Source organism: Rhamphochromis sp. 'chilingali', assembly GCF_963969265.1.
Source record: "Rhamphochromis sp. 'chilingali' genome assembly, chromosome: 8".
NCBI lineage: Eukaryota > Metazoa > Chordata > Actinopteri > Cichliformes > Cichlidae > Rhamphochromis > Rhamphochromis sp. 'chilingali'.
In genome coordinates, this window is record NC_137935.1 from 14,801,369 (window position 1) to 14,812,519 (window position 11,151).

Sequence of the window (11,151 nt, forward strand, 5' to 3'; positions counted from 1 at the left end):
CAGAAAATGGAAGACATACAAGACCACTGATAATCTCCCTTGATCTGGGGCTCCACGCAAGATCTGATCCCGTGGGGTCAAAATGATCATGAGAACGGTGAGCAAAGATCCCAGAACCACACGGGGGGACCTGGTGAATGACCTGCAGAGAGCTGGGACCAAAGTAACAAAGGTCACCATCAGTAACACACTACAACGGCAGGGAATCAAATCCCACAGTGCCAGACGTGTTCCGCAGCTGAAGCCAGTGCATGTCCAGGCCCGTCTGAAGTTTGCCAGAGAGCACATGGATGATACAGCAGAGGATTGGGAGAATGTCATGTGGTCAGATGAAACCAAAGTAGAACTTTTTGGTATAAACTCAACTCGTCGTGTTTGGAGGAAGAAGAATACTGAGTTGCATCCCAAGAACACCATGCCTGCTGTGAAGCATGGGGGTGGAAACATCATGCTATGGGGCTGTTTTTCTGCCAAGGGGACAGGACGACTGATCCGTGTTAAGGACAGAATGAATGGGGCCATGTATCGTGAGATTTTGAGCCAAAACCTCCTTCCATCAGTGAGAACTTTGAAGATGAAACGAGGCTGGGTCTTCCAACATGACAATGATCCAAAACACACCGCCCGGGCAACAAAGGAGTGGCTCCGTAAGAAGCATTTGAAAGTCCTGGAGTGGCCTAGCCAGTCTCCAGACCTCAACCCCATAGAAAATCTGTGGCGGGAGTTGAAAGTCCGTGTTGCTCGGCGACAGCCCCAAAACATCACTGCTCTCGAGAAGATCTGCATGGAGGAATGGGCCAAAATACCAGCTACTGTGTGTGCAAACCTGGTAAAGACCTATAGTAAACGTTTGACCTCTGTTATTGCCAACAAAGGTTATGTTACAAAGTATTGAGTTGTATTTTTGTTATTGACCAAATACTTATTTTCCACCCTGAGTTACGAATAAATTCTTTACAAATCCTACCATGTGGATTCATGGATTTTTTTTCACATTCTGTCTCTCACAGTTGAAGTGTACCTCTGGTGCAAATTACTGACCTCTGTCATCATTTTAGGTGGGGGAACTTGCACAATTGGTGGCTGACTAAATACTTTTTTGCCCCACTGTATGATGGTTCTTTAAAGAACCATGAAGACATCTGAAGAACCATTTAAGAACCATAATTTTTCTGAGTGTAGAGTAGTAGTAGTATTAAAACACTCAATTCAATGGAAGAGGTGATCATCACTTTTATATGTTCAAGTGCATGTGTGGAGAATATAATAAGGCCTTTAGGCAATGAGATGTAAAACACAATATTTATGAGTGTTTTAAGTTGTAAACTGGTCAGATTTGAACATGACAGGAAGGCTAGACACGCCATGGCAAAAAGACGGACAAAAGTAATGAAGGCACAATAAAGGAAGTAATACTAAATACAAGACACAAAATGTAAAAGACCACATAACCCCCCCCCCCCCCAAAAAAAAACAAAAAACAAAAAAAAACAAAAATAATAATAGAGATGCATTAACAAAGACTTGACAAGATACAAGAGGATAGGAAGGCTAGACTTAAACCCAAGGAATTCAAAATATGGACAAGAAACACTAAAAGAAAATCAGATTACAATGGTAGCGAAAACAAAACCCTAAACACAGAAGATTTACAATAATGGGGAAAAATCAGCAAGGAACAAAAGTAACCAATAAACAAACTAGTGCAAAACCCAAAACTCTGGGTCAAAGACCCAGGGCCATGGCCTGGGTCTTTAAAGCCTTTAAATTTCCAGCATTATGGTCCAGTCAGTCATATCATACACTAATCTATTTATAGCAGCTGTCAATTGGAATTCTCATATCCCATCCCATGTTCATAAATTCTTGTTCTATGTCATCATCATATAGTTTTAAACATAAAAAAACAGTAAAAAAAATTAAATAATCTTTTTAATGTGTTTATTACCATTTTTTGGAGCGAAGACTTTTTTTTTCTTTTCATTTCTTCTGACCCTGTGTTTGGAAATGTGTAGCCAATTAGATTATGGCATGAAAATCTCAAAATATACACTTAAAACCAAATCAAGGAAAACAAAATATTTTTTTTAAAATCTCGAGAACACAATAGAAGAATATTTAGAAAATTTTGACACGTCTCTGGAGCTGCATCAGATATAGGGTTTTTTGGCTTTAGATTTGACTTTACTATCATCAGTATAATCAAATCAAACCCATCTATACTGCTATACATGATCTGTCCATTCTCATGGACATGCTCTGTGTCCATTTTTTAACCCATATTTCGAAAATGCAACTATATATCAATAAATGTCCGCTCTTAAAATTTACTTATTAGATTTTTTTTTTGTCTCGTCTCGTTAATTACTCCCAACTGTGTCCCCCACCTGTGTGTAATCTTCCTGTGTTTCTCTGAGTGTATTTAAGTCTTCTGTCATTGTAGTTGCTTGTCCGTCTGTGTATCCACCATGTCTCACTCGTGTGTTTTCCCTGCTGTCAACCATCGTCTGCCTCAGCTTGCTCTCATTCTTGTTCAGGTTCGTGTCCAGTAGTTAGTTTGTTCCCAGTATAGTTTAGTCCTTCCTCCGTTTGCCATTTGTCCATTTTTATTTTGTGTTTAACCCTTTAAGACCTACCATAGAACCAAGTCCGCCAGAGCTTATATTATATTTTTACATGCTGTGGAGCCATTTTTGGGAGCATTTCAAGTTGCTATACATCAATACAACCATTATAGCCCAGATTTTAATAATATGTATTCATTAAGTGCATAGTAATTACATAAATTGCAAAAAAGTGCAATAAACTACAAAAAAATTGAAAATCGTTTTTGCTTTTTTAACATATATTTGTAGTTAGAGAAATTTAAGAGGCGTATCCCTCAAAACTGTAAATACAAAAAAGTTGCACAAAATAGTTTCCCACCACAGGAAATTTATTTTGAGTGTCTTCATAGTTTTATTTTTGAAATACACCAATTTTTATACACTGCAGGAAAAACGAAAATAAATATTATACTGCAAATTTGCAAAAAAGCAGCATATGCATCAAAATAAACTATTTCCAGCAGTGCAATATGAGTCCTAAGCATCCCAGAAACGACACAGAAAGTCATAAAGTCAAAGATAACTTTTAAAAAGACGAGTATAGGCCCTGAGGCCCTGATAGTAAAAAAGACTACATTTCCGCGAAAATGACGTCACTTCCGGTTTCGGGCAGGTAATGGCGGAAATGCAAAAGTTCGCGCTGACGTCTATTCCTTTTTTTTTTTTTTTTTTTTTTTTTTTTTTTTAAATGACATCAGAAACAGCAGTATGCGACATTACGTGATGGCAGAGCTTCAGTTCATCCTTTGTCATTTTTTTTTTTTTTTTTTTTTTTTTTTTTAATAAATAGGACAGGGGGAATGAATGAGAGAAAGAGGGGGAGAGAAAGAAAGAAAACCAAAGGGGAGAAGAGACGGCGAGAAGGGGGGGGAAGAGAGAGAAAAAAAAAAAGAACTCCTGGGTCACCTGTATGGAGAAAAAAAAACAAACAAACAAAAAAAACAAACAGAGGAGACAGCAAACAACAAAGAGTAACATAATAATAGAGAAAACAAAGCACCATCACAATAAACTAGCTAGTCATAGATATCAATATTTACTAAATAATAAACGATATTGTGCAGCACGCAAGATAGACAGCGCACAGTGTGCTCCGAGGCAGCAGCCAAGAAAGCCCTAGTCCGCGTCTGTGAACACCCATGTGTGCATACCCGCGTGGATCAGCACGCCTGCACCCCAAAGGTCTCTCCATGCAACGATCTGCTAGGGAGCGCGGGGGGGCCACAGCCCCGTCCTCCAGGGTGTGAAGCGGGTATGGAGGAGATCAAAACTCCAGACATCCAGAGGCCCCCAGAACACAAGAGACCATGGAAGACCAACAGAGGGGCAGCCGCGCCACTGTTCCAGTAAGAGCTGAGGAGAGTCCCAGATGAGGGCTCGCCCAGCAGCCGCGGAGCAGAAGTCAGGGGGAGTTGCAGTGACGCGCCCGTGAGCTCCGCCGGCCCCCAGCTGTGCCTGAGTGACCGAGCCCCAGGCCGAGAGGCCGGGGGCACCCCACCTCCAAAGGGGCCCGAGCGAGCCCCAGGCCCCAGGCCCCGACAAGCGGCCGCCAAGGAGTGAGCCGGTGTGTACCCGGACGCCCACCCCCAGACACAAAGAACCACCAACACACCGACACCTGAGGGAGTCCGCCACCGGCAGGGGAAGTGGTGGTGGGTGGAGATAGGCCTCCAAACCTTGGAGGGCCTGAGGTGTCCCCAGAGAGGTGGCGTCTGATACCCAACCTGACATATAGACACAGACATACAGGCACACACAGACACAAACATCCATTCCCACCCTCATGCTCTCATATGCACTCACTCCACACTCAACCAACGTGGAGACAGACATAAAGAGACGCTGTACACACAATCACACTCCCCAAGCGTACTCTACAAACCGGGTCTAGGTACCCTTGCCCCTGGAGGGGGGAATTGCACCCAGACCCAGGTGGTGTTACCCTTTTCCCTGCGGTGGGGAGAGGCAGACCACCCCGACTCCGCAGCAGCAGGGAGGCCCCACACCCCAGACCGCAGTCGGACGGCCAACTCCTCCTACTAGCCCTCCCGCTCCAGCAGGCCGCAGAGAATGGGGGTGGGAGAAGACTCCAAACCTCCCTCCACCCGCTCATTGTAGTGTTGATGCATATGTGTTCTAAGGTGCAATTAAAACCCAGGAGGGCATGGAGCTACCTGCTGACGTCTATTCCAACGTAGGAAGTGTTATGACCAGCTGATTGGATCGGTAAAGCGTGTTTCTGGAATATTATGTTTTTGTTCCTGCAAGCGCTTTTTATGCAGTTTTTGCAAAGCTTTATGTGGAAGGAAACCGTGACCTAGGACAAGCTGATGGCATAAGATGTAAGTACAACTCCTCCGGTTTCATATGCAAAAAAATTTTTTGCGCTAGCTTACGTGGTTGCAGTGCTACTGGGATTTAAAAATAGTTACGCAAAACAGAGCGTGCCCACTCCGATCAGCTGTAAAGGGTTAATAAACCACCTTCACACCTTTACAAGTGCCTGCATTTGGATCCTCCTTTATCAATTAATCAATCAATCAATCAATCAATCAATCAATCAATCAAAGCTTTATTCGCTACATGCAGGTTGCCCTGCAGTGAAATGGGACCCCCGACCTTACACACACAACACAGACATTACAAGTCGGAGATCGGTAGCGTTACAGAAAAAACACTGAAATATACACTACAGTGGGTAAGTACAAGAGGAAATTACTTCCACATGGCTCATCTCACTCGCCGTGACAGTCACAGGTTAAGTGAAACTAAACACAATGACAAAGAAGACAAGACTCCTTCAAAATAAACGAGGAAACATGGAGATATAGACATGACAACACAAGTTTGACAGACTAGACTAGACAAGAAACCAAACACAAAAACCAAGGAGACAGATGATAAATGATGGCTAACCTAAAGCTCAGCTTAACCCTAAATACGAATAAAACATGAACTAATAATCACAAACCTAACATAAGAAACTCAATAATAGAGAAATAAATTCAAAATGCTGGCACTGCATGTGAGAGACCCAGCCAATGACAATTGTGAATATAAATTACATAGCAGTGAACTTTAAATTGAACTTAGAGCCAAGTTTTAGAATGATATATTTCCTGAATATTTTTTTAAATATTTGTAGTGAAACAATAAATCATAGAATATCTTATTGTTAAAATCAAACAATTAGATGTGTATCTAAATTTAAATTAGAAAAGATATTCAAATTGGGTAATGGTTCACAAGAGGAAAACAGAGATATGATCATATTGCTATATCCATAGTTCATAGAACATATAGACTTAATTAAAGGCTACTAGGTAAGGGCGTGATCTTTTGAAAAGTTATACCAAAACTAGTGGGTGTGATAAGCTATAAAAATGAGTGAGAACACAAGCTTGCTATATAGAAACACCTGACATCAAGCAGGGATGGAGAAAGCGGTGGCTTTCATTGGTCTGGTATTGGCTGTATGTTTGTTTCACCTGAACTCAGCTGCTGCCTTGGGTGTTTCTCTAAATGATTTGTATCAGAGGACTCCACTTACAGGGGCTCTAGCTGGTACTGTGGTTTCATCTGTGAATTGTAAGCCGCAGGGTAGCACTCGTCTACCTGTATTCTCAATGGATGGAGACTTCACTATTGGTGGTATTTTTTCTATTCACAACTATGTGCACACAGTTAACAATAACTACACCACCATGCCTGAGCCAGTAAGATGCAGTGGGAGGTCAGTAAGAGAGAGAAATTGGTGCTAAAAGGATGCTGCATTGCTTTTGTACTGGGCTGAAAATTCTTTGCTTTTATTTTAGTATATGTAAAAATACTGAGTAATCCATAGACATTCTGCTTATTGTTTTAAAAACTGAAATTATATAGTGTGTTAAGCAATTGCTTTATAAATGTGTTACTTAATATTTTTATATAAAAAATAATTTGACTTCCTCTTTGTATTTTACATTAGTTTCTCATAATAAATGGCTCAGGGTTACCCTGTCATGCCTTTAATCAAAAGATATATTACAGTGATCATCTGACCATAGTCCAAAAAAGCCTGTTTGTTAGGGTGATTTCTTGAAATTTAACCTGATCTAAGTTTTTGTAGGCTAAATTCTAACAGTAACATAATTGTGTGTCTCCAGCATGGAATCTCGAGAGCTGCGATTCTCACGTGCAATGATCTTTGCCATTGAACAGATTAACAACAGCACAGACCTGCTACCTGGAATCAAACTCGGGTATCAGATCTATGATTCATGTGCATCTGTGCTTGTGGCGGTGCATGTGGCATTTCAGTTTTTGAATAGCTTGGACCCTGTGTTTTACATTGGCAATAACTGCTCCCAATCTGGTATGGTGATGGCTGTTGTTGGTGAGTCTGGGTCTACACCATCCATCAGCTTGTCACGAGTCATCAGTTCCTTTAAGGTTCCTCAGGTAAATATTTGAATTTCTGGAAACTTTAGATTGGAAATATGGATGTGAATTATTTTTGATTGTGCTGTCATTGAAAGAGTTTTGTTTCCTCTTTTGCTTTAGGTTAGCCACTTTGCCACATGTGCATGCTTGTCTGACAAGCAGCAGTACCCGAATTTTTTCAGAACAATTCCCAGTGATAAGTTCCAAGCTGGTGCACTAGCCAAGATGGTAAAACACTTTGGCTGGACTTGGATAGGTGCTGTTCGATCAGATTCGGATTATGGAAATAATGGGATGGCATCTTTTCTAGAAGCAGCACAGAAAGAGGGGATCTGTGTGGAATACTCTGTATCTTTCTATCGGACTCACCCACATAGCAGGATCCAGAGAGTAGCAGATGTTATTCGCAGGTTTCCACATTAATATTAACTGTGTGGAGATTAGTTTACATTCTTATAAATAAATGTTTTGTGGTGACATATTCCACAGTAAGTTATTGAGATTGATACTTTGCATTTTACACAGTTAAAAACAAAAAAGCTTCTAATGTGTTATGTTGTCTCTCAAGGTCTACAGCTATGGTTATTGTGGCATTTGCAGCTATAGGGGATATGGCAATCCTGTTGGAGGAGCTTTCACGTAATCCTTCCCCACCGCGCCAGTGGATAGGCAGTGAGGCATGGGTAACCAGCCCAGAATTAATGAGGTACAGTTTCTGTGCTGGGGCCATTGGATTTGGGATTCAGAAGTCTTTAATCCCAGGTCTCAGAGATTTCCTGCTAAATCTGTCTCCTTCTCAAGTAGCAGCATCTGCATTGCTTACAGAGTTCTGGGAGGATGCATTCAACTGCACACTGAAAAAAAGTAATAAAGTGTTCTTAGTTTTAAAATTACTCTGACAAACTCATGGTGTTATAAAGTCTGCTGCTGCTTCATGAGCAAATCCATTTCCACAAAATAATGAAATATGAATTTGAAAAAGGATGCATCAGTGAAAATAATCTCACTTGATATAAAGACTTTTAGGTCAAGTTCAAGTATTTTAGTTCCAATGTTTTTTTTAACCCTTTGTCAAATCTGATTGTGAATGTTAAGATAATTGGTTAAATGTATCAGAGAGAAGGCATCTAATATTTTTCATTCAATGGTGAAATCATCTGCCCTGTCTTTCTGTATCTGTAGGTGCTGCTGCTACAAAGAATAACGTGTGTGATGGAAAAGAAGACATACTGAATCTCCAAAGCCCATATACTGACACGTCTCAGCTTAGAATTACTAACATGGTGTACAAGGCCGTGTATGCAATAGCACATGCCATTCATAATGCAGTGTGTCAGAGAAAAAACGTCACATCTCAGTGTGACAAACTGACCAGGTTAGAGTCCAAACAGGTCAGTCAAAAATCAGTTCCGGTGACTTCATTACCCATAGTAAAATGCTAATGTAAATTAATTATTAATAGTAAAAGTAAAAATTATTACAGAGTATTGTTTTCTTTTTTCCCTCTCCCCTCTCATCCTGTCTTAACTGATCCTTTCAGGTTTTAAATCAGCTGAAAACAGTGCATTTTTCTCAAAACGGGAATGACATGTCATTTAATGATAATGGGGATCCTGTTGCAATTTATGAGCTGGTTAACTGGCAAAAAAGTAAAAGTGGAGATGTTAAAATGGTATCTGTAGGGCTGTACGATGCATCACTGCCAGTGGGCCAAGAGTTCCGGATCAATAGAAACATAACCTGGATGGAGGGTACCACAAAAGTAATGACAATCTGAATGAAACTTTAAAGAAGGGAATTATTACAGCTCTGTAATAATTACATCTATTCTGCTGTTTTTATGTCTTTTACAGGTGCCGGTGTCAGTGTGCAGTGCCAGTTGTCCTCCAGGAACTCGTAAAATGCTGCAGAAAGGAAAACCCATCTGCTGCTATGATTGTATACCATGTCCTGAGGGCGAGATTAGTAATACTACAGGTAGAAAATAATTATTTCCATATTTCCTAAAATGCCTTTATGGCAAATGTCTGTAACACTGAATATTTTGCAAGAAGCCCTCTCTGATTTTCTTTATTCTTTCCATTTAGATTCTTCTGATTGTTTACCATGTCACAAAGAGTTCTGGCCTAATGCAAAGAGAGACACTTGTATCCCTAAGCCTGTAGAATTTCTTTCATTTCAAGACATCCTAGGAATTATCCTGGCTACATTTTCAGTTCTTGGTGCTTGTCTGGCCATCATAACTGGGGCTGTATTCTTTTATCACAGGACATCTCCAATTGTCAGGGCCAACAACTCTGAGCTGAGCTTCCTGCTGCTCATCTCACTGACTCTGTGTTTCTTATGTTCATTAACTTTCATTGGAGCACCATCTGATTGGTCCTGCATGCTGCGTCACACTGCGTTTGGCATCACCTTTGTACTCTGTATCTCCTGCGTACTTGGGAAAACTATAGTGGTTTTAATGGCTTTTAAAGCTACACTTCCAGGTAGCAATGTGATGAAATGGTTTGGTCCTCCACAACAAAGAATGACTGTTGTGTCTTTCACCTTTATTCAAGTTTTAATATGTACTATTTGGTTGGTACTTAGCCCTCCATTCCCAATTAAAAATCTAACCACATACAAGGAGAAAATCATACTGGAATGCGATTTAGGCTCCCCTGTTGGCTTCTGGGCTGTTCTCGGCTACATAGGCCTACTTGCCTCCTTTTGTTTTGTTTTAGCTGTCTTAGCCCGCAAATTACCTGATAATTTCAATGAAGCCAAATTCATCACTTTCAGCATGCTGATATTCTGTGCAGTGTGGATCACCTTTATCCCAGCATATGTCAGCTCTCCTGGGAAATTCACTGTAGTTGTGGAGATTTTTGCCATTCTGGCCTCTAGCTTTGGACTAATAATGTGTATATTTGCTCCCAAGTGTTTTATCATTTTGTTTAAGCCTGAGAAGAACACCAAGAAAAATTTGATGAACAAAAACCAATCATAGTATATCCTTGTTTCAAAAATGGTTACTATTGCAAGCAGACATTTCACAGTTTACATAATAGTACATAATAAAATTCTTTAGTTTTAGTTGTTATTTAAATTAAATAATTATAATTCTTTCTGTGAATAATTTCTTAATATACATATAATGTTATTCAATTATACATTATTTATACCTGTATTTCTTAATGTAAAAATAATTATTCCAAAGTTAAGAATCTAAATAAATTCATGATCCCATGTAAACATGATTTTGTCCAGAGTTTTTTCTCAGTGGTTAGATACCATTGCTTACAATATTTCCATTTGTATCAAAAGCTAAGGGAAAAATTACCAGCATAAATGTAATTTGAAATGAGTAAAGTTTGCCATGTTATATGTTTATGCTTGGAATTTAATTAAAATGAATTCATTGGTTGCCACTGGGAAACCCTGTGTTTGCATGTGGATGCTACTTTGAAATTTACCACACATCTAAATGTTGCACAAGCAAGCGCACGGCTGTAGCTTCCCAAAGCAAAGCAGTACCTACCACAAATTCACCTACCAGAAAATTGCATAGCAACATTTACAAAACAAAAGACTGCCATGGCATTAAACCAATCTCTAAATCAGTGTTCACTCAAGCACAGCATATAGTTAGGGTATTAACCAGGGTTTAAAATATAGTGAGTTCCAGAGGCAGAGGTATAGCTATGTTTGTTTAAGTGCTGGAGTACATTGGTCATGCACAAACCCAAAATGCATGTATATGTTGAAGTTATTTGTTTCTAAGGCTACTTAACCACAGTGGTAGGTGTACATATGTCATTTAAACATAAATGAGGAAAAGTGATCGAAAGTTAGACTGCGTTTGAATTTGTCACTGTGGTAAGGTCGAAGTACAGTTCAGTCCTCTGCTGTATAGATACAGAAAAGGGTTGGTTTATTTCAAAGTATTTCATATAAACATGAAATCTTTGTTACTGTTTATCTGTGCTGTGTGTCAAACAACAGAAACATTTTGTAGTACCATTATATAGCAAATACTGACCCATCACTGTTTGTTTGCTTTTGTTTGTTTGTTTCATTGTTTTTGGTTTGTTTCTTTGTTTGCATTCAATGAAATATGACAGGAATTTAATTGAAATGT

At 39.7% G+C, this 11,151-nt stretch overlaps 1 protein-coding gene across 1 annotated transcript; it reads left to right on the plus strand.

Moving 5' to 3' along the window:
* Positions 1-6,785: 6,785 nt before the first annotated feature.
* LOC308400660 (extracellular calcium-sensing receptor-like) lies at positions 6,786-10,020 on the plus strand (the record flags this gene model as incomplete). The annotated part of the gene is made up of 7 exons (XM_080888496.1): positions 6,786-7,046; positions 7,149-7,438; positions 7,597-7,892; positions 8,211-8,419; positions 8,569-8,790; positions 8,882-9,005; positions 9,116-10,020. 7 exons carry the CDS (start codon positions 6,786-6,788, stop codon positions 10,018-10,020), a joined length of 2,307 nt encoding a protein of 768 aa, XP_080744622.1.
* Between the last annotated feature and the right edge of the window lie 1,131 nt (positions 10,021-11,151).